At 39.9% G+C, this 24,360-nt stretch overlaps 1 protein-coding gene across 4 annotated transcripts; it reads right to left on the reverse strand.

The window, feature by feature from the left end:
- Positions 1 to 344: 344 nt before the first annotated feature.
- On the reverse strand, positions 345 to 23,849 carry ppp2r5c (protein phosphatase 2 regulatory subunit B'gamma). 4 transcript variants are annotated; one of them, XM_022750139.1, is made up of 16 exons: positions 23,794 to 23,849; positions 23,647 to 23,712; positions 22,234 to 22,384; positions 10,631 to 10,830; positions 8,186 to 8,296; positions 7,814 to 7,906; positions 7,544 to 7,674; positions 7,378 to 7,437; positions 6,986 to 7,094; positions 6,636 to 6,689; positions 6,188 to 6,358; positions 5,959 to 6,086; positions 5,287 to 5,388; positions 5,023 to 5,095; positions 4,049 to 4,165; positions 345 to 2,967 (listed from the first exon to the last, which is right to left on the reverse strand). In XM_022750139.1, the coding sequence occupies exons 1-16, from the start codon at positions 23,818 to 23,820 to the stop codon at positions 2,833 to 2,835; spliced, it is 1,728 nt and encodes a 575-aa protein (XP_022605860.1). In that variant the 5' UTR covers positions 23,821 to 23,849; the 3' UTR covers positions 345 to 2,832. The 4 variants fall into 4 exon arrangements, with proteins under 4 accessions (XP_022605860.1, XP_022605857.1, XP_022605858.1 ...); XM_022750136.1 differs by lacking the exons at positions 22,234 to 22,384; positions 23,647 to 23,712; positions 23,794 to 23,849 and adding an exon at positions 17,273 to 17,450; XM_022750138.1 differs by lacking the exons at positions 22,234 to 22,384; positions 23,647 to 23,712; positions 23,794 to 23,849 and adding an exon at positions 17,273 to 17,450 and having other exon boundaries at positions 2,881 to 2,967; positions 4,049 to 4,130.
- Between the last annotated feature and the right edge of the window lie 511 nt (positions 23,850 to 24,360).

Raw genomic sequence — 24,360 nt, forward strand, 5'->3', positions numbered from 1 at the left:
GGAGTGTACTGATGCATAACAACTACTGTTAACAGCAAACACTGATATATAACCTATGTAAAACGGTTGTATTTAACCATGAAAGGACACATTACTTCTGTACCCAGCTCTGTGAGACCCTAAACAATGGAGCATAACATTAGGAAATGTCAAAGTATCAAATTGTTAAACCATGTTAAGTATGTTTTGTGGGCTGTTAAAGAGAACACAGGGTCTCCAGTAGCCCAAATGTTACTAGTAATACAGGCTTCTTTAATCCTTGTTACAGTAGACTCAATTGTTTATATATTTTACGTTTAAGATGTGTGCCCTTTCAGTTAATTAAAGCCAAAATGGATGCATGGTTGAAAATATATATTCAAATAATCTCTTTATTCATTCTATATAGTTGTACACCACTAAAGACAGTGATAGGAGCACACAACGGGCTTGAACATTTTCTCAGTTATTTAGAGGAGGGAGGAAACTTTGCAGATTTTAATAAGAAAAATAAGTACATTTTCTAAATTCTTGTGTCACTGGAAGTACAGCCAAAACAGGAGAAATAAAACGGTATGTGCCAGATTGACTTCTTTTACTTGCTATTGATGTTTTATTCTGTACAGAGGGACAATTTGTACAAAATTAATCTAGATATATAACACTACATGAAACAAGGTAAATCATATATACAATATTAAATGAATCATATAGTACAGGTCACATACAAAAGGACACTTTAAGTTATCATGTTTTGGAAATAATATGTTAAAATTAAAAGATCTGCAAAGATCCTGCAGAAAGAACAAGCCACCAAATCATTTTTAAATCATCTCTTGCTAACACGGATGACTTGTTGTTTTCAGCACTAAAATAAACCTCTAACATCTCTGACTCAAACTCATAAAATCCATAAAACATCTCTCCCAGCAAGCAGGACTGTTTCATAAATGCAATGACCTCAACAACAGAAATCGGTTTGGTGAATGGCATTCCTCCAGGGTAAAAGGTACATGTTTGACATGGTAGTTTTAATTTACATCTTTTTGCATTCAAGCAAATACAGTATTAATACAGTTAACAAGCCAAGTCACAATGTCAGTTTATTTTCAGCATCTGGCATTTTTGTGGCCATTTGATACCAGTCTGTTTCAGCGCTGGGCTTTCTGAATGGCCAGAAAAAAAAAAGAAAAAAAGAATCCAAAACCTGACATCCACGCTATTAACCTCCAGAGACAAGACAAAGAAATACAACACGTCAAATATGAAGAAATCTAGCAGACCTCCTCAGTTTAAACAATGGTACTGACTGGAAGATATTTTCCAACCTTAAACAACTTCCTCACTGAGAAGTGTATAATATACATACCCCGCAAACCAGTTAACTGAATTCAGGAATGGTAGCAACAAAAACATGCCACACTTTAAATTTAAATTTAAGGTTTTTGGTAGCTCTCATCAAATTATTTCTATATTAATCGTGCCAGAATGTTAATAGCTACTGAGGTTGCCAGGTCTCACATTTGATAATAAATTAATCCTATTTTTAATTAATAATGAGGATTTTAAAATCTTTATAGCAAACAATACCAATATACCTTCATGCTCTTTAAAAAGAAACATAATGAGAAGAGGTCCTAACTTAGTAATGGCTGCCAGAAACCATCAGTGAGTGGAGTTTTTAGGTGTTAAAACACACAAACAGATCTGTGCCTCCTCTCACAGTAAAAAAAGATCATCTGACTATATTTCCTTTACACAGATAATCATCCATGTTCATTTTAAAGTACATATATATATATATAACCCAACACTCACCTTGAACATTGCACAGCCGTGCTCTCAGTCTTTCTACTCGGCATGTAGCCATTATATACATGTTATAAAGCCCAGTATACTGCAACTTAGGTAGCGAATACAGAGAGCTTTCATTCAGGTTCATCCTCATCTACTAAACTCAAACACAGTGAGTACCATTGTTTGAACCGTCTAGGCATCACTATGGTCTGGTTTTCAAATATTGCCAATGAACATAAGGAAGCAAGCATATAAAAGAGCGGCATATGGCACAAAACAATAAAATGGAAAGTGTCAGATGTCCACAGGACAACTTCCCCTTTCCTTGCCATCTTTCCTGGACGTTGCAAGGCTAAGGACAGGCCTCAGTTTGGTCTTAAGTGTGCTAAACTAAAACAAAAAAAAATTCAAACACCAGTGACCAGAAACAAAGGCAAGTGTCCCTGTTAAAGTCACAGATAAAAACATGAAACAAAACAAACATAAAGAGCACAACAGTCTTGGCACTGATAAGATGTCCGTTAGATTGAGCAAAAAAATAAAGAAAACATACAACAGATGAGAGGAAAGTCTTGTCTTTCATTTGACCAACAGGTTCTGTTTTTGTTCCCTTTGACAGAAAAGAAAACCAAGCAGAGACCAAGAGACGATCCTTAGACAGTGAGTCCGTCAGTTCCTATGTAACCATGTCCGATCCTTTGTGAACAAGTTTGGAAGAAAGGAATGAAGGAACCAGGTGAGTGGAACCAAAGGGAAAACAATGGGAGAACACGCTGAATGTGGCAAGGGCTAAAAAGACACATAAACACACTCCCGCTCCTCTTCAAATAAAGAAAAAAACCTGAGAAAGCAGAAATCTGAGGGAAGTGGATACAGGGCTTCTGCACTGGGGCAGTAGGAATGAAGGAGAACTAAGGATTCTGGGTAAATGGTGGGAAGAGGGATGAGAGCCCAGTGTGGGTCGCCAGTGTAGTTCTGGCGCCTGGGCCAAGAGGATGTCCATGGCTGTCAAGGGTAGAGGGGGCAGTTGAACCAAGAGCCGGCAGGTGGCGGGACCTAGAGTCCATCGTGGGTGGTCAACATGTCTTCAGCTCTGCGGTGGGACTCCAAGGCTTTTGTGGTGTAGATATCCTGAGGCAACTCAGATTTACGTCGCACCATGGGCCGCTCTTTCCGCTGGTCATGCTGCAACTGTCAAATGGAGAAGGAAGACGGGAAGACGTTTAGGCTTATTTATAACATTTCATGTCATCATCTTCTGTCAACATGGCAAATTGTCCCTGTTCTGATCTTATCTTTGAAATGAAGCACAACAACAGCTGGAGCAAAATTCAGTTACATACATCAAAATCTAATTAACAAGAGGAAAACCAAGACTGACTGAGTTTAAAGCATGCTGTACTGAGGCCAAAATATTAAAACAACAACTTCAAATGAAATACACAACATCAGACGTCCTGCGCTACACTTAGGAGCACCAAAGTGTTCAATATGAAAAAAATAACACATGATGAGATGAATAATTATACAAATAAAGGTGTATTATCTTACATAATGATAAACTAAATTAATTAATTAATTACTTATTTAATAATAAATAATAATAGGAAATCATTACAACTCAACCGTTCATTCTTGCTTAGTTTTATTGGAGTCGAATGCTATTTTACTATAGAATTTTAATATTTTTATTATAAATCTTTTTTTAAATTAGTAATGGAATTTTGGGGACAATGTCACTTTTTATTTCAGTTTCCTGACAGTTGTCACCAGTTATAGAAATAATGAAATAACATTTCAGAATAATAAACCTAGATATCAAAATGTATCATATTAGTATTATTATTGATTATTGGTTCATTAATATATATTTTAACCATGTATTACTTATCATTTACTTATTTATCAATTACTTATATTTGTATATAATATTGAACACTTGGGCCTCCTTACTACTTATACATCATGCAAGGGGAAGTAAACGCACTAAACAGAAAGCTCTTGATTCCAGTGTTTAGTCCAGATTTGTTTGTTTCTGCATTTTTAAGCCCTTAAGATTAATTTCAAAAAATAAACATAAATAAATAAACAAATACATAAAATAAAATAAAACAGACTATATTTAATACACACTGTATAAAGTGATAATTCCTGTAGTGCAAATAGCTTCAGTTAGAAGACTTTGCAAGCTTTGGTAATACACAAATTTATCAATGTATGGAGTGATTATAAGAGGAAAGATGAACAGAGACAGAGAGAAAGTCAGGTTTACCTGAGTCGCGCCCTCCTCAACTGTCTTTTTTAACCTCTGAACATCTTCTATCAAAGGGACATCCGTCTCCATTGCTACAGGACTATTGAGGTCAGAGGAATCAACATACATAGAGAACTATGTTGAAAAGAAAGGGAAACAGAAACAAAAAAAAAACACAAAGGGGATGGAGAAAAGACTTTCAGTCGCATGCAAAGTAGAATGAATCAAGAGGCTCTGAATGAATGAATTAAAATAAGGAACTGATCTACTGTGGTTGTCAGGGTAATATGCTTTAGTTGAGGTAGGACTAGAAATGACTAAAAACATTATCAGTGCTGATTTATTTGGAATTAGAGCAAGTGGTGATTATGAAAAAGCCACTTGTTTCTAAAATGAAGTTAAGAGATCGTCAGTTGTCACTTTTGTTGCACAAGAATACTTCGACATTTTGCCAATTACATTTTTTTTTTTGCTTGGACAGAGGCAGTAATCTTTGTGCTAAGCTAAGCTAACCTTGTTGGTAGCTGTAGTTTCGTATTTACTGTACAGACATGAGAGTGGTATTAAGATGGTCGTCGTACAGTCAGCAACAAAGTGAATAAGTGTATTTCCTGAAATGTTGAACTAGTCCTTTAATAAAGTCGGTGTAATGATAAAATCAGTTTTAGGAAGGGGACAGAGAAATATAAAAAGCAAGTTACTCTTGAGTCAAAGACTTTCAGGGATCCTGTCATACCATGCACCACAACTAAGCACATGTTTAGAGCACTCGTCAAAATGTTTCCATCCTTACCAGGAGAGGAATTTGGAAAACATTACATCAAAACATCTAAGCAAACCTAACAGGACAAGATGGGAAAGGAACTACAATTGAGCAACAGGAAGCGCAAGACACTTACTTCATATTATATAGTCCTACACACACTCACACACACTTTAGTAGTGGGGTGGGGTGGGGCAGATGAATTTAAAGAATTGCACACACTGTTCACCTGTGGATTTGACTTGGCGAGGTTCTCGATCTTGATCCAAGCCTCCTCACGTTCTTTTGACTTTGCCTTCTCTCTGTTGGACAAAGCACCAAAACCTCCTGTCATTAATCTGTTCCACTCCGCTGATTAAATGTGAAATCCAACACAACAATTCGGCTGCCGCCTTTAAGGAACGACTGCAATTATGTGTCACTCAGACATCACGTTTAAAAAAAGACTTTAATTGAGTGGGAGAAGAGTCTTGTCCGTGTTGCTGCTGCCTACTTGTTTTTCTCAGCCCTGAACTGCTGTGTGCAATCATCAAAGAGCTTCTGATTCATCTCCATGAAAAGCTTCAGAGCATTGTAGATGAGGCCGTGGATGGTCCTGTGAACACACACACACACACACACACACACACACACACACACACACACACACACAGTTAGTTAAAGGTCAAATTTGTAAAAACGCAAGTATTACTGTAATGGCCAGTTTAGCCCCTCAGCATCAAACCTCGATTACTATCAAAGACTGACAGTTACTGACAAAAATATAAAGCTTTGAACTCTTGATTGTGACACATATTTTATTTTTAATGTGAAGCAGCTTGAGTTGAAATATTGAACTATTCTTTCCAAGTCTTGCTTCAAACGTGTATAAAAGGCTGATCTGCAGCAATAGGTGCAGTAATAAAAAAGGAATTGTTGGTTATGTGAAGCAGCCTTTTAAAAAGTCATTATGATAAATACATCTGATGAAGTGCTTTCACATTCTGTGACCAAACCCTTTCTATATATATACACATCTACACACACTTGAGATATCACTATGCGAGCTATTTTGTCGGGTGTGTGTTGTGGTAGACTGGTGTTAAATGCAGTGTGAAGCACATACAGTGCGTTAAAAAGGACATTAGCACGGCCTTTGCGGAGATGCTCAACTCTAGTATCTTACTTGTTCCAGTGAGTCTTCGAGTTGCGGTACAGAGCAGGGAACATAATCGGCAGGATCTTTGCAGCGTTGTCACTGATCAGACTCATGATGTATTCATTGTTCCAGTAGTACAGGGCTCTCTCCGCCACCTACAGGAAACAATAGACAAAATACCTCAGTCTGTCAGGCGCTTGAATAACTTAAAATTCCTTGAGTAATGATTGAAATATTATGAATACCCATCGTTTACCTGGAAGTGGGGGCTGGAGACACACTTAGCCAGCTGTCTGAACAGGGGCTCCTGCACCTTAACAAACTCAGAGGGCTCGATGACGTCCAGGATCTCCTCCAGTTCGTTCAGGAACATCACTTCCTTGGGGCTGTGAGTCTTTGGCCAGTACTTTAGTAGAGCCATTACCACCTGTTGGGATGGTGGAGAAGGATAATGATTATATTGAATAACTGTTCAGGTAAGATAAAGAGAAAGAATCTTCTAGGCTAAAAGGAAGTAAATATCAGACAAAGAACTACCCAAGAAAATGAATGTAGGAATTTATAATCTTGCAAGACAAATCCAAAAACAGCCAAACATGTGCTTCAAAACATTACATTATATTTGGGCCTAAAAGGAGGAATCTCAGCAAGAAGTATTAAGCAAAGAAATGATAATTATTCTACCACATTTTTATCTGACATACCGGCTCAGTTAGAGTGCTGTCCTTTTCCAAAAACTGCACCACGCAGTAAGCCAGCTGCAAAACACAAACAAATAGAGATCGTTAAACTGTCAAAGTATTTGAATTTATACACAAGCAAACTAAAAGGTAACACAGCAGGGGACACGGGATGCCTGAGGCACAGACAGGCTGGAACACGCAACACCAGTTTTTGACAAAACCTGCAGCAGTGGAGGAGTGTACTTAAAGCAGGTCCGGACAAGAATATTTAAATACACGAGGTAAATAATGTATGTGCTATATCGCTCTTTCCAAACAGCTCCACAGTTAAAAAAACAAAAAAAACAAAACATTGCACTCAACAAACTTACCTGTGGATGGTAGACACTGAGTGATTTGACTTTGTGCAGAGGCAATAAAACCTTCAACAGGAAAATTTTGTGCTCTTCTTTTAGTGGTAAGGCAAATCCATTGATTATGCTGTAAAATAAAAAGATAATGGAATTATCAGAACATTTAGAAAACAGTGTGGCATGATTAAATAGCTGGTAAAGAATGACAAAAAAAAAATACTAAGGAAATGCTCACATTTAAAAACAAAATTAAATGGAATTCTGTTTCATGGTTTGTTCTACTGTGTGATGATTGTTTCATCAGTAGAAATGAACAAGAACCACTGGCCATCATATAAAAGTAGCATAAAAGCCACAAAGACATTACAGCTGCATGCAACAAAACTTGTAACTTCAGTAAAGGCTCGTACCTTCCAAGTATTTCCAGTAGTTCAGCTATACCATTATGGTGCTCTGTCTCATAGATAAACCTGTGAGAACAAACAGGAACTGGTTTTAGTGGCAAAACAGATGTTGACCATTCCTCTTTGTATACATGATTAAAAACAAACAGAGCAGTGGGAGAACTGCACCGACCTATAGAAAATGTTATTGATCTGTTTTCTGATGTACGCTCTCAGCCCCAGGAACTTTCCATAGATCCTGTGGAGGGTGGTTTTGAGGAAGTCTCTCTCTCTGGGATCCTCGCTGTCAAATAGTTCTAGGAGCTGCAATCCAAGAAAAGTGAAATGTTACCACAATGAAAGTCACCATGAAAAACTGTAATTTCTTATAATTTATTTATTTATTTATTTATTTTTTTGCTGTTATACAGTCTGAGAATTTGCCAAAATATTCTTTTCTTACCTGCATAACAAATTTCTGGTCGATGTATTTCTTCGCTATGTTAGGCTGAAAGTCGGGCGATTCTAAAAACCTAAGGAAAAATTCATAGACGAGCTGCAACAGAAACACACAAGACAAAAACAAAGGGATGAAAATGAATTCTGGGAAGGAATTCATGCAAAATGAAGTTAAAGAGTGCATAGAAGTAGTTTAGTAATCAAGTAGACGATTTTCAAGAGGTTTTGTGTACTTCAGTTCTGGGTGTGCAGTTACATGGTGATTGCTGGCTGTTAATTCTTTTCTTTTTATTGCATGTTTTCAGCCATGCTCAGAGAAGAACCATTTATAAACTGCTCATTGTTTTGCAAATGATTCAATGATTAAAATGTCAACCTGGAGGTGTGGCCATGCCGCTTCAAGTGTCGGCTCATCTTCTTCTGGATCAAACTCGGCTCCAGTAGGGTTGGACGATGGAGGCAATGTCCTGAACATATTCACTGCAAACTGGAAGAAGAGAAACAAAAATGATACCCTGAATTTTTATTGCCCCGAACAGAGCGCTATTCATGTCAACTTCCTTTTGTTTTAATAACCCGGAGCCATAGTTCATGCTTTTTAATTTAAGTTTTAAAAAAAAAAAAAAACAGCCAATGGCTCTACCCAGGTTAGGTTAGGATAGGTTACAAAATGTTTTTCATAAAAGAAAAAAAAAAGAAAACCATACAGCAAGACCTGAACTTCCTGTCTGAAGTTTCCCACATGTGAATAAATGTTTACCGTTATGACATATGGTCAAACTAACAGTGAAACCACACCAAACCACTGCTTCTTTTAACTGTTTGACTGAATTCGACTCTTTTCAAGGAAGCTGATTCTTCAGTTCTTCTCATAAACCCTGTTGAGTTTCACTCTACTTTGCCTGAACATTGCACTGTTTTAAAACAATCTGTGCAAATGAAGTAAAAGCTGCATCTCTCTTCCCAGGACATACCGCACAGCCTCCTTTGGGGCAAGTCTCCAAACAGTCTGAAGCACATGGAGTCAGTTCAAAGCCAGAGGCAGTCATATACTAGATGCACTTGCTTGTGGAAAGTTTGCTTAAAGGTTGATTATAAATGCTGGCATCATATGAGGAGTACAGCTAATTTATTCAGCTCCTGGCCACTTGTGTTTAACGATTAGGAGCACGTGTTTTAGTGTCACATTTCATCATTTGGTTTTTCTTGATTCACCACTGCCACAGTGTCTAGAACAAATTTAACAAAATTTTAGTTAAAAGTCTAAATGTTTATGAAATGTCCCATCTTAGGTTTGCTAAGTTCACTTTTTAAAATTTTTTTTTAGGTTAATGTTAACTTTGCAACTGGCCTCCAAGGGTTTGGCCCACAATAATCCAAGTGTGTTGTGTTTCTGGTCTCTCACAGTGTCAACTGACTCCCCTGTGGGCTGCTGTTCCCTGCCAGGCAGATCATGGGACACTGCAGGTGGCCTACTAAAACACTGGGAGCCTTGTTTGAAAAGACAAGCTACAAGGTAGATAGACTGTCCAGGCTGTGCTGCACTTTAACCCAGAACAGGCTGTGGAGATGACTGCGCATTAACTCCACAATAGAACCTGTAAATGGAAATGTCATAACCGTGATTATAGCAATTCTGCTGTTGGCTTTCGATGATGAAAAGATAATAGCGGCGAGGGAGGAGTAGCTTTCTAAAACGTCAGTGTTTTCATCATGTTTATAGCGCCATTTCTGTATCTTTGCACTCTAAAGATCGTGATGATAAACAAAGTGTATGTCATCATGATAATATTGTTTTGCTCAGATTTGTTTGAGTTTAGTTGGCATAAATCAAAAGTAAAAGCACAGATTCCAAACAAACCATTGTAGCTTTGCTAAAAATGTAGTGGAAAGTCCTTTGCTGGGAAAGACCCTCTTGTAATAAAAAAGCTTTCATGTACAGAGTGGAGGTTGAATCAATTGGCACTGGAGAGTAGAAAAATATTCACATTTCTATACATTAAATCTTACCAATTATTTTATTAAGCTTTTGAAAGAAATAAATGACCTAAAAAATTAATTTTTCCAATTCCCCAGAGGCTTTAGCCTTCTTCATTCTAAATGGCAACACCAGAATTTCTTATTCACCATCTAGTTTAAAAAAAGAAAAAGGAAAGCAAACAAAAACTTCTGATCAGATTGGGGCTGCAACTAATAATTATTTTCATTCTTCTTCATCCATCCATCCATTAGCTAGACTCTTATCCCTTAAGGGTTGCAGGCAGGGTACATCCTGTACAGGTTGACAGATGATCACAGGACTGACATATAGAGATGAACAACTGCTCAGGCTCACATTCACAATTACAGGCAATTTAGAGATAAAATCAATCGTTTTGGCTATAAAATATCAGAAATTGATTAAAAATGCCCACTATAATTTCCCAGAGCCCAAGTCAAAATCACCAAATCACTTATTTTTTCCAACCTTCAGGCCAAAACCCAAAGATATTCGGTTTACTAACATATATGACAAAGAAAAATATATATATATATATGACAAATCAAAGCTGCAAATTTGTGAAGCAAATCTTTTGCAGTTTTTACTTATAAAAACATATTTCATAAAAGGTGATTGAATAGATGACTGTAACTTCATACTTTAAGAAAGCCAGCCCCAAGAGGAAAAAGAACCTCACATCACAAACAAACATCAGCTGGGACACGAACCCACTATTTGTCCGTCCTGCAGCTACAGCCTGCCCCTATTCTCAGCCCAAGTTTCACCCTCATCTTCAGCTTTAACTGCAAACATAACCCCCCCACCCCCAGCTCTACTGACCATGTGCACCACCTCCGGGTAGATGGGCTCTGTGATGACATTCCTGTTGTGGGTGATGTACTCCACCATTTCGCTTAACGCCGCCCGCTTCACTTCCTTCCATTTCAGGTCGCTCAGCGGGTCAGACAGGAAGTCGAAAAGAACGCAGCACTGTCGTAGCTTCTGTATGAAGAGCTTCTCCTGCTCCGCGGGGGCCACATCTAAAGAAAGACAGAAGAAGAAGAAAAGTGAGGTGGGTGAAAGGGGGGAAAAAAAAAAAGAAGAGAGGAATGAGTCCTGGGACAACTGAGAGAGAGAGTTGAAGGCGTAACACGGCTACCCAGTGGTGATGAAATGTTGCGGTTGAGAATATCGGAGGTTGGAGCCATGTTCAAAGACTGAGGGGTCACAAGAGAAACGAGGGGGCGGTTTAACTGTCAAGAATGACAGTTAAAGCAACAATGTGATGGAAGAAAGTAACAGGAGGTAGCAAGAGAGTGATTTAGACTGGCAAATGAGTCATGAAGACTTAAGTGCATTGAGAGGAAGGCTGAGATGGTTAGAGCCCAGGGGGGGGATAACAACAGAGCAGAGAGGAGGACAAAACACAGGACGGAGAGGGAATGGAGGATGATGGATTTGGGAACTAGGTGAACGGTCACAGTCACACAAAGTTATATTCATAAAGAAAACCTAGCTATTTAAGTCTGTCATTATATTTTGTCCATGGTGATTTGAGGATTTCCTTTCTCACTTCATTTCCGCCCGAGCACTCAAGAGCACAGGCCTGTAAACAAACAATCTCTGCAAGTCAACAGTTCACGCATGACAAGATAAAGAGGAAACCACCATTACTAAATTCCTACCTGCTCATGTGGCGCAGTAATAACACACAGTGACACCATAATTATGTAGTTATGTGACACAACTTTGATGTAGTGTGTTTCTCTTTCTCTTTCTTACAATGTTCGGCGTTGTCTTCGCTTGTCACAAATGAGGAAACGTCTTCCCCGTCCCTCGGCTACCCAATTAAATCGCTATTATGGCGCAGTCAATTTCATTTACAATCTGTACAAGCAAAACACACGACGCTGTGACTTTGAGTAGCTTTGTATGATACTGCAAACTGTTTAAAACAACTTTTTTTTTTTTGTGTGTGTGGTTGTGTGTGTGTGTGTGTGTGTGGGGGGGGGGGGGGGGGGGGGGGTAAATGATCCAGTGCCTTTGGCAATGTAATGCCAAAAAAAATGCAAATAAAACTATCATCCATAATTAGAATGACATTTCACAATAGCCCCTACTTCCATTTATAGATTAGATAAAGGGACATGTTTTTAAAAGATTTTTATCTTAAATGCCAAACATCATAAAACTTTTAATAACCTCAGGGTAGAGAAGAGTTCCTTCCCTGACTGACTGATGGAAGGTTTGAATCTGTATTACCTCACCTGGAGCTGTTATTAAAAAAAAGAAAAAAAAAAAGAGTGATGTCACAGTATCCCTCCAGGTGTGGGTTAATGTAACTGACAGAGGCAGCTGCGTGCGACACTGATAAGAGGTCTGTCGGATCAAGATGCTCTCATGTGGTGGCTGGTGACTTACAATGCGCCATCAGAACAGACGTAAATGCGGTTAGTTTGCTAGACTCATATTCATGCTTTCATTCATGTCTCTCCTGATAAAGTGTGTTCTGTATTTGATAGAGGACAGGGGGTTAAGTTAGGTTCAGGTGGCCTACACACATGTATACAGAATATGACACCTACAGTGGCTTTACACTGAAATATTTCTGCAACCACAAGTGCCTCCTGTAAATCGCTATTCTCTGAAATTCAACCCTAAATAAAGGAATCCTGCAAGGGTATCCACAGCTACGACAGAAGGTGTAAGGCACTGAAGTGAGAAAAATGTATATCATTATAACATGAAAACCATATACATAGCACAGCATAACCACCATCTACGGGGTTAAAGCTCGAAAAATCAATCCCGTGCAGTAAAGACTGTGGTTCCTATACCCCATAATTACCAATCAGTAAAGGGTGTGGCATTAACAATGGGGCTGGCACTGAGGCTCGGAGGCTGTTGGCACACGAGGAGGATGTTGGCGCCATGGGTGAGCTGAATTAGATCAGTTATATACAGATGAGTGACAAATAAAGGAAAACAAGTGGAGAAACATGCAAACGAATGCAGATGCTTCCACACAGACACACTGCATGGTACAGTGAAGCAATTAACATCCAGTCATGCTCTGTGGCAAGTATAAAAATGGTGAGCAGAGGAAAGAGGAAAAGATCTAAGTGACTTCGAAAGAGAGTTCATTGTTGGGGCCTGGATGGCAGGAGCCTCAGTCACAAAGGCTACTCAATGGTCTAGTGTTTGTGTTTCAATAGGAACAGTGACTAAAGTGACGTCTGCATTTAGATCTATGGGAAAGACGTCGGTAAATAGGATCGGACAATGTGGTTGACAGTGCACATCTGATGACCGTGATGCTCTCAAGTTATGTGTGATATGTAAGGAAAAACAGAGGAGAAACTCTTCCTCAGGTGAGAGACTGTCAATGCAGGACGTGATCAGACTGTGTCAGCAACAACAGTCCATCATTACAAAGATGAATGCACATTTAAGAGTTGAGTGGTGAAAATAACCATGGGCACTACACTACAGAGATGTGGAAAAAAAGTGATATGATCAAATGAGTCATCCTTCAGCATATTCTCCACAAGTGGGCGAGTGCATGTGTGGCGTACATTAAGAGAATGGTACAATGCTTGACCTCTTCGGTGTTATCTTTTTTGGGGGGGGGGGTTGTTGGGATAGTTTGGGTCCACTTGTCCCTTTAGATGGAAGGATCACTGCAAATCAATACATGGTTGTTCTAAGTGATCACCTAAGTGATCACCTTTATCCTATGATGAAACATTTCTAACCTGATGGGAGTGGTCTCTTCCAGGATGACAGTGCCCCCATCCACAGGGCATTAGGGGGTCACTGAATACTTTGATGAGTATCAAAATGATGTGACTCATATGTTGTTACCTTGACGGTCACCAGATCTCAACCCAATTGAAAACCTATGGGAGATTCTAGGCTGATGTGTTAAGACAGCGCTCTCCACCACTATCATCAAAACACTATAATGAGGGAATATGTTTTGGAGGAATGGTGCTCATCCCTCCAGTAGAGTTCAAGGACTTGAACAATCAGTGTCAAGGCGCATTGAGGCTGTTCTGGTGGCCCAACACCTTACTGAGACACTTAATGTTGGTTTTTCCTTTAATTTGTCCCCCGTCAGTACATGGCTTACATCAGAGCAAAACAGAAAGTAGATGAATTCCATTCTTCTTCTGTGACTGTACTGTAACCTGTGGGCAGAAGGCTTCCAATTACTGAGATAAGCAAATTAGGTTTGGAGACAAATAATGTTTTATGAATTTGGCACAGGGTTCAGATGAAGAAAATGCATAAATAATAACCGACTGATAAGGGCAAACAGAGCGCTGCAAACATGGTATATGATTGCAGAAATGTAGAAAACCATATAATTCTGTTGTGTTACATTGCTGCCATCCATCTTGTCTTAATTAGACTGAAAGTAATGAGCAAATATACAAACTGGCATTAATTTCTGCCAATTCAGTCGTGCAGGTGTGTAATAAGAAGGAGCAACTTTTAGGGAAATAATGGGCAGCTAAACCTATTTGCTCATATCTTAGTTTCAGTGAATGTACTCAAAGCGTGACAAAGGCCATAAAACGAATAGAGGACACACACACACACACACACACACACACACACAGGTGCTTGACATTCTTGCAAACAGGCAGATTCTAGGTAAGAAGAGAGATATCCTATTCAGACATAATGGAGACTTGGCTTGGACACACACACACACACACACACACACACGCACACGCACACGCACACGCACAAACACCACACTTCTGCAGTGTCAGTTTCAAGTCAGCCAATTTATCTTGATGACAGTGAGATGTTGGGAATTCCAGAGGAGAGAGGGTAAGTGTGTGAGCTGCCATTATCGGCCATTTCCATAAAGATTTGACGGCCAGTGGGGCTGTCGCTGCCACAACAGGAAAACACTACGAGCGCCAGTGCTCCTGATTTAAAACACATAAGAGAGAGAGGTTCGTCGAAGACATTTATCATTATCATTATTATTATTATCTGGTCAAAATCAGCAAAGAATTGTTTTCCTAAGTGGACGTAGCACATTTTAGAATGAGGCTTGATAGGTCAACAAGAGTAATATTCACGTATTTGTTTGTTATCTTTCGGTGCGCCTTCTCTCCGCTTGGCATGACTTTTGTGTTGTAACATATTTTGTAAGTTGTGCTGGTTGCACTGGGACATGAAGCTGGACTGGAATGTGTTGCCATGCCTTGCACCCCTGACCGTGTCAGACTTGTGTTGCTCCTATTACATAAGTCTGTCTGCCTGCGTTATAAAGTTTCTGTACACTCCGAAAATACCCAGCGGGTTGTTGTGTAACAGATAAAGGCCCAGTGTTGAGATCTCAAAATTGATGTTAAGCACAATGTGACTTCTATTAATGTAACTAACAGAAGCCTTAGGAGAACAAGCATGCGCATGCACAGACACACAAGTATCGTGTTTTGGAGAGAACAGAAAAAGATTTATCTTAATGCCCCCCTGTGCAAAACAAAGACAATAAATAACTGGAGTCACATTGGAACAACAGTCTCCACTTTTTCTCTGTAAATAGGTCAAATGAACAGCTGCTAGTCTGGAGTTAGAACTAGTTTGGCAATCTGCTTTATCGACAGCATGTTATGATCAATGTAAACATTGACTGATTACTATTTATAGATATGTAGAGGGACAGTGTGTTGCAGTTGTGACGGCATATAAGCATTCATTCATTAAAACTGTTTAGGCTGCATTGTAAGCAACACCTGAGAATGCATTCAGCATATTCTGTATGCTGTAGAGTAAAGGTCCTGGATCGCCGCCCATTTGTTGTTTGGAAATAGTTTAAGGTATGCATTATTGCCACACATGAGACACATTCACAGCTGCAATTTGCAGACCCCCATGACTAATGATGGCGAGAAGCGCTCCACAGTACTTATTATTAAAATTAGATCTTGCATCTCAAAAAAGAAAAAAAGACTGATTTCTGATAATGTGAAGATGGCTAAATACAGGCATGAATGCATCTATATCATACTGAGGAAATGTTGAGATGTGGAGACTGACCCAGAGCTGGTCTGGGATTCGTGTGTCAAAACAGGATAAGTGTGAATGTGAATCCACTCCTGACAACACTGAAGGGCCACCCACTAATTTGTAGTGTAGTGTGTGTCAAGATCTAAAAAATACTTAACAAACACGAATGATGGTTTTTAAGTCTCTACCTGGGGTGAGACACCATAATCCTGCACACATGCATATACAAATGTAATTTTTTTGCTTAGTAGTAGTTTCAGTTTCTTCAAATGTGAGAAGTGAAGTGAAAACTGCTTTTAAGTGGTCAGTCAAACATTACAATGAGACACTTTCAAATGCTATGTATAAACTGCAGTTTTTCTCAACTGTATCTAGAGTCAATCTGGAAAGGTCTGGATATAGGACATTTGGTGTGAACAGGGTTATAATGATAAGGCCACACAATGAGAGGAAAGAGGCAGAGAGTCTGATTGTTCCCTAACACTGAGTTGTCATTCAAGGCAGTCGCCTCTGTGGCTCAATAGAGTGTAATCAATAATTGCCCAAGGCTTCATCTAACGCCGGGCTGCACCCGAGTACAGTGGTAACAGGCTGGGCCTTTCAAACATGACTGAGTGCATTGTACACATATTAAGAAGCCGAGCTCGATGTTGTAATCCTAAAACATTACTGCTCTGCTGTGACAAAGATGGCTGGGTCGTATTGACAGCGGCGCTTTGTTGACAAAGATCTGCACTTAGGAGACACGTTGAGATTTCATTCCTTGTGCCTTGTTTTGAGAAAAAATGTCTCGAAGGTGCCTAAGCATGTCGCTCACAGGAGGATAACAAGGGAAAAGGGAGGGGAGATGGAGAAGGGGGCTGCTGCCTGCTGCAGAGCAGTGGCTGTCTAAAGCCTACACACTATGACCAATTTGTGCCCAGATGAACTGGAGTGTGACAAAAATGCTGGGCCGGGTAGAGCAGCTAACAGGGAGGTGAGGAGGACAGCCAAGATTTGATTCCTCTTCAGCTTTTCTTTGAGGACTACGGTTAACACTCGCACATATAACTACAGAAGCACACAATTACCATCAAACACATGAAAAACTAAGGAGAAGACCCTTCCCTAGGCTATGACCTCACTTCCTTTGACATCACTAGCTTGGCGGGGGGATGGGCAGAGAGAGCTGCTAGCTAGTAAAACCAGATTTTTATGTAGCTCCCGTGTCTCACAGCTATGCATACAAGCCTTACAAACAACCTTTCCCCGGTTCCCTTTCAAATACAACTGAGCTGTTTTCCAAAACACAGCAACAATGATCTTATCTCAAACGTCTGAATGCTGACTAACCAAGCAGTAACCAGTGGAGGGGAACAGGAGCACAGCAACACACTGCTCTCTCTCTCTCTCTCTCTCTCTCCTTAATTCCCTAGGACAATACAGGAAGAATAATTTGTCCTTACGTACCTCTGAAGTGCATAAGAGCCACCGGCTGAAAAGGCCCATTGGAATTAGGTGCATCCACAACCATCCTGTCTCCAGATTTATTGCATGTCAACATCTAAACCTCAACCAGGAAGGCGATCCACTCAGGGCGAGAGGCCAGCCTCCATTTTAGCACAAAAGCAGATCAGAAAATGAAGCTCTGCTGCTGGAGGGAACTGGCTAGTTAGTGATGTAAGCAGTGAAGGAGCCAGCTGATTGGCCGAGCTCAGGCTGCTCTGGAGCAATGAGGGCAAAGGCTGTTGGTAGAGAGGGGGGGCGATTGGCTGAGAGGGTGCACAGGGGGCGGGACATACATTGGAATTTTTTGTCTTGCTCCTCCTCCCCACTCACTGGTCTCTGGTGACGCTCTGCAAGGCAGACCCTGCTACAGATCTTAGATCAGATTGACTTAAGTCTCTTCCACAGTTTAACCATTAGCAGGGTTTTCAGCATAATCTGACTTAGGATAAGCATTTGGAAATAACTTACTCTGAGTGTGCTCAGAGAGAGAGAGGCCCCAGCTGAATCTTCAAAGTCTTTCATTGTTTCCTCCTGTCATCTCTGCTTGGTTCTTTATCAAAGGGAGGTGGGGGAGAGGGTCAGAGGGGGCCTCAAATCTTTGGATTCAATGAGGAACAGGAGGAGATGAGAGGAAACCACATGAGGGGCTGAGGACAGGACTATTGGGGACTTGGTGCTTTCCAGCAAGAAAAGCCAAAGAAACGCAGTGGAGGCTATGGTGTGATTATTCACTACACAAGATGAAAGACCATGTCACTCTATAGTGTAGTGTAATGCTGAATATAACCCATAGCTTGAAATCAAATAAATGATTAGATCCAGTCCTGTAAGACAGTTTAAAAAGACATATAAAAGACTGTCGCATGCTTCTCTCCAATAAGAACAAAATGAAACTACAATCAACCATCTTCAGCGGCTCCACATAATGTACTTTGTGAGAGGATTTTATGAGTCACACACTATTCGGAGCAAAGGCAGAATTTGCTGCATTATGTTATTCTGAGTGACGTACATGTGCTTAGAAAAATTAGCTGTAAACAGGAAATGAAAGCAAAAGGATAGAATATTAAATACACGGGGCACACAACAGGAAAATGCTGCAGCTCTACACGGCATTCACACACAGCCTGTCTGCAAGTTTATCTACTGACTCTTACGCTTTGTTTTTGAAACAATGAAATGAAACAAATAGGTGTCATATAAAATAACTATATTCTAATTCTCTAATTATATAGGATATGTACTGTATATTTAGACTAAAGCTTTAGTGAATATCCATTTTGGAAATCATTACCCCTACAGAAGTCCAAAACTCCAAGGTGAATAATCTGCATTTCATCTTTACATAATGAAGCAGTTTCCACTGGTTTCATGTGATTTATCACAGGACACACTGAGCGAAACCACATTCATGCCACAAGGCCGACCAGAGTTTTCATAACATTGGGACTCACCACACCATTTTCACAGTCCTTTCACAGTCTTTTAATAACAAAGGGACTGTTCTGTCTTCCAGCAATGGACACAGTTAGACAATTAATTAAATTTTAATTAAGAGTCCACCAAAGACACTGTGATGATCAGCAGTCCTGCATCTGAAATTACCACTCAATAAACATTACATTCTGGGAAAATGTTGAGGTCTAAATGTCAAAATGTCTTTTTATTAAATAAAACAAATGTCCTGGTGCAGAAAACTGGCTAGATTTTTAAAATATATGACCCAAAAATATATGTCTGAATTATTTTGACAGATACAATTTCTTCTTGGCAGCTAATTCTTGCCTTGGTAGGTGTAGTAGCATGTTCATTTATCCTTTTTATTTTCATCATTTTTTCTATTTACTTCAATGAGGGGAGGAGAGGCCAAGTGTATAACTAAGCAGTTCTCACTCTCTGCCATTACATTCCACAGCCATGACAACGGGCGCCGGTATTTGCAGAGAAGCTGCCACTTACTTCCTACTAGCAGGATAGACTGAGTAAATAGACAATTTCTCTCGTTGGCAATAACCTGCATTAGTCAATAAATCCCACGAAAAGAACAAAACCAACAATGAACTGATCTTTATAACATGTATCATCTGTGTGGCCTGATACAGTAGTATTCATGGACGGATTATGAGAAAATGTACCCTTTGGCACAGACAGGTAAAAGGCCCCCCAGCCCTCCTATATAGGTCCTGCAGACTTTGTGTTGTTTACTGAGAGACAGACTAACACACTGTTGGTTTTGATCTTTTCATGAGGTTTTTGAGAGTAAAAAATTACCAAACAACACAAGCCTTAACCTTCAAATGAAGTCAACAGCCTAACCCAAACAGACAGGACAGTCAAAGATACCGCACCGATTCTATTTTCAACCAGAAGATGGCAGCACAGGCGGTGACGTCTGTAAGAGCCCTCTGTAACACAAGCTCATCAATAAATGTTTCACCAACATTTGGAACAACGCACTGTTTATTCGTCCTCACCAGACAGGCAGTGTGGCCGTACTGTCAAAGCTGTGTCTGCAGCAGCAAGTGACCAAAGAGTTTCTGTGGTCACTTGTTGTTAAAGACCAGCTAAAATGTATCATATTTGTTCCCTAGTCAAAATATACACAACTTCTCATCTGGTAATGTCACACAGACCCATGTTTCCCCTCCATCTCCCTCTCTCTCTCATGCACACACACACACACACGCACACACACACACACACACACACACACACACACACACACACACACACACACAGAGAACAAAAAAGTGACTTGAAAGCCTGCGGCATTGACTGCCCATTTTGAGAGGTCTGCAAAAAAAAAAAATAGCTTTCTCTTGCAGCAACAAACAAACTCCATTTCCAAATACTGCCCTGACTTCTCTTGTATTCTCTGTGTACACTGACTCTGGTCTCTAAGTACTACTCAGTGAGATGTGATGTTTTATGATATTTATTTAGTATTTTTCTCTGTAGCGTTATTTTGATGAACAGCAGTTACAGTTATTTATTTGGAGCCACGCACACACAAGTGCCCAACCCACCAAATATTGTGAGGTGACGCTAGGACAGTATAACATCTTACACATAACATCATATTGCAAACAGAGAAATTGTTTAAAAGGTATAGCCAGTAAACCACACAACAAATCCTTCTTTGCAGGGAGACCATTGAAGCTGCCAGTTTCTATATCTAAGGCTACTGCAACTGAATGTAACTGTAAAGCTGAAATATTTCACTATAATCTGTTACAAAAATAATGAATCACACAAAATAAAGATTTCAGAGATCCAGAGAAGCTGGTGCGAAAGTCCTCGTTAAAGATCTTTCCGGCAAACGATTATTTCTGCCATCGATTAGTCTGGCAATTTTTTTTTTTCCAGTAATCAATTAATTGTTTGGTCTATAAAATGTAAGAAAACAATGACAAATGTTCATTACAGGAGAGGAGCTGGAACAAGGTTATATTTAACATTTTTACTTGAAAAATTATTTTTGAATTCTTATGATTTATTAAAATAGATGCTGGTCAATTCTCTGCCCATCTACAAACTGATGAATCATCTAGTCTTTCAGGTTTACTTCACATATGTCACAAGTATGGGGGATAAGTCTGAAATATTAGCATCTGCTTTTCCAAGCAAAAAGTATAGTTTAGAATGAAACTTAGAGACTTATATGCAACATACTACATACAGCTACAACTTATCCATTGTAAGTGGGTGACTGAGAAAGTAAGTATCTTGACTGCATCCGACCTCTAATCTCTGAGCAGTCCATGCACTGTCAGGAGTGTAATTTGTGGTCATGCTCAAGGCCCTGCCTGGTCATGCATGTTTGTCCAGGTCACTACCGTCAACCGAAGGGTCAGGGAGATGATTTTCTTATCCCTCTACACTCTCTCAGCTTCTTCGCAAAACTCCCAGCAATAAAACGTGTTCTTAAATATACAAGTAGAAAACAGGAATTGTGACACATTGGCGCCACGTCCCCAATCAAACTTGCAAATCCCCTGGGATGTGCACCTCCTTTGTGTCTCCGTCGTGTCACCCAGCTCATCCAGGTATGAGAACAAAGCATAGCTGGGTGTAGTTTACAGGAAACCACTTAGGGTCAGATCCTGTCTGTAATGATGTCTGTAAACAAAGAAGCCATGAAAGATTGATGTAAATGTTCAAACCTCAACCTCACTGTTTTGTCTAATAATCGGCATCAGTTTGATATGTACAAACAAAGTCAATCAATACGATAAATTAAAACACTGACAGTGGGGCCAGCTTGCCTTGCTATGATTATTAAGGTTTGTTTACTGATTGGTGATCACTGAAATAACTTTAAAACAAGTCCAAATCTCCCATCACAGTTTTAATACTGCTTGGTCAGGTTGTGTTATTTAATATTAATAACATACTGTAAGCTTATGCTAGAGTGCAGTGCAGGCAAGTCTGAGATGCCTCCTTCTCCCGATCAGGGTTTACAGTTTATGTTTGATTTGGGCTTATGTTTTGAGTTATTATTGGATGACCCAGATTCTACTGTCTTCTGGTCTCCTATCCATGCAGTCTGAGTCAGAGTTATCTTACATGAGCGAGCCCTCCGGGGGTAATATCTGTTTCCTCCAGGTACGGCTGGAGATGCAGCTGATTGCACATCATTTGCATTACAGATAAAGCTGTTGGGCAGTCTGCTTAGCTATAAATTATGTAGTGAGCAAAGACCTCAAGGTTAAAAAGGTGGTTATGAGGATCCACCAAGGCTATGAATTGTTAATATGACTCTCTTCATCCATATAGGCCAAACATTCAATCTTAGAGAGCATTTTCCAGAAGAAGAGTATCAGCTAATGAATGTGAGTTATTACAGATGAGGAAAATATAGAGGAGCAGGAAGCAGGAAAAAAAGCTCCTTATAGAGATAATGTATAGTGAAGGAGTCATACCTGCTAGTGCAGGTAGTTTCTGTAGTTCTCTGTTAGCACTGAGGGGGAAAGAGGAAGTGCTGAACCTCTTCTCCCTCTTCATGGCCGAGTGTGACCCCGGTTGCTTTACCCTCATCAGCTGAGTTGCAGGAGGCACTTTCTTATTGGAGCCCTGCAGAAACAAGAGGTGCAGAGGAAGGGCTCCCGTTACTTGAGCAGGGTAGGGCAAGGTAGTTCCTTCTCCAAAGGAAATTATACAGGAATCATTTTACTCAACTGTCGGAGGGGAGAGGAGAGGAGAGGAGAAGAGAGGAGAGGAGAGGAGAGGAGAGGAGAGGAGAGGAGAGAGGGTGACGATATTGTGGTTAAGGGTCAAGTTCCTTTCCGAATCAGATCAGGTGATTCTCAGTGAAGCAACCTGATCACAGCCGGTGGTGTGCTGTACCGCATCTGTTGACAGAGTTTGTGATGGGCCTCAGTGGACAAAATGATTGAGCACAGATAGAGCTGATAAAGCCGTCGATGGGAACAAACAGCAGGTCCAACAGTCAATCAATCAGGTCTCTTCCAATCTCAATGTACTACACTCAGCATCAATGATGTAGCCTACGTCAGAAACAATAAGGACAAAAATAGCTTCTACAATGCCTAGTACTATACTCAGAGGCAAAACGGGGGGTGATGGGGAGGGCTAGGGTTCGAATGCAAGTGCTTTCAGAGAAAATAAAGTCATAAGATCCTGCTGTGATGTCACATGAGAAACTCTGTGTGCATTTCATGAGAACAAAACTCATTAAATCTAAAAACAAATGGATGATTAGTGAGTTTCTAGAGAACTTGTCAACAATTGGTCACAGAGAGCATGTGTAAAATCAACTGTTGAAACAAGACAGTGTAAGGAATTTAGAGCATAAATACGAGATTTAATCCGTCATACCCTTGCGTGTGCTTGTGATAGGCTATATTTAATGTGTATGTGTGTTTGAGCTATAGTAAGTCAGTTGCTATCATCACAGTGAAGCTTTTGAGTAGAATCTAAACACTGGCTACCCAAGGGCAAAAAGATGTTTTCAGAAAACCTCTAGTCCTCATGCTGTTTGCTCATTATGACACCGATTAACATCAAAAACAAACCAAAAAAGACTAAATTAACAAATTTTCTAAAAAGCACATTAACTAAAAGGGGTCTGTGCCCCAGTATACAATTCTTTATCATCTCTATAGAAACAAATAGGCTATTACTCAATACTTTTTATTACTTTTTGTTTTGAAGTTTACACTGACTTTACTCTGTGATGTGTGATGTGGTATCCCATGGTATATATACACATCATAGTAGTAGCATTCTGTGCCGCTTAGTGTAATTACTCCATCATTTTACATTTTTTATAAAGTAGCCAATGCAAGCCCTCTCTAGACAGTGAAAATACTTACTTCATGGTCATCTGCAGGCCCATTTTTACTTCCAGATTTTTTAGATCTTCCAGATTTGGATGATTCCTGAACAATGATAAACAAATAAATGAGAAAATAAGATAATACAATAACACTTATTAAAGAACTTATCAAAAGCTACTTTACCTTGTCTTTTTTGCTCTTGTGAGGCATACTGAGATGGGAATCCCTGGTGTCAGCAGGTCGCGGTGAGGCTGTGGTCACACGCCGGCAGCCTGGTTAACACGTCTGACTCTACACACTGATGTGGCTTTCACGACTGACCATCCAAACACCATGTGACTGTGCCACAGCAAGGTGTCATCCTATTTCCGCGGTGGCCTCGTACCACAACTCACGCTTTTCTAAAAAGATATAGCTCATAGTTGAATTAAAAAAAACATAACGATTACATTCGCTGTCAACGTCCAACTTACTGCTGCCGTGGCTGCACTTTCTGGTACCCGCTGTATCCACCAGCATGAGCGAGAGACGTGTGTCCTGTGCCGGTTGTAGTATTCGGTAACTGCCGCTGGAGGGCAGTGTTGTATCTGGAAAAAAAGGAGGCAGCGGCCAGTATGCCTCTTTGGCCGGGGTCTGTGGCGCTGACTCAGGACTGTTCTGTGTCAATATGGTCTCGAAGTGCTTCACTAGCAACTCACTTATTTTAGGTATTTATCACTCATTCAAGTAATGTAGCAATATATGTTATAA

Source organism: Seriola dumerili, unplaced genomic scaffold (genome assembly GCF_002260705.1).
Source record: "Seriola dumerili isolate Sdu_G_001 unplaced genomic scaffold, Sdu_1.0 BDQW01000149.1, whole genome shotgun sequence".
In the NCBI taxonomy this organism is placed as follows: Eukaryota; Metazoa; Chordata; class Actinopteri; order Carangiformes; family Carangidae; genus Seriola; species Seriola dumerili.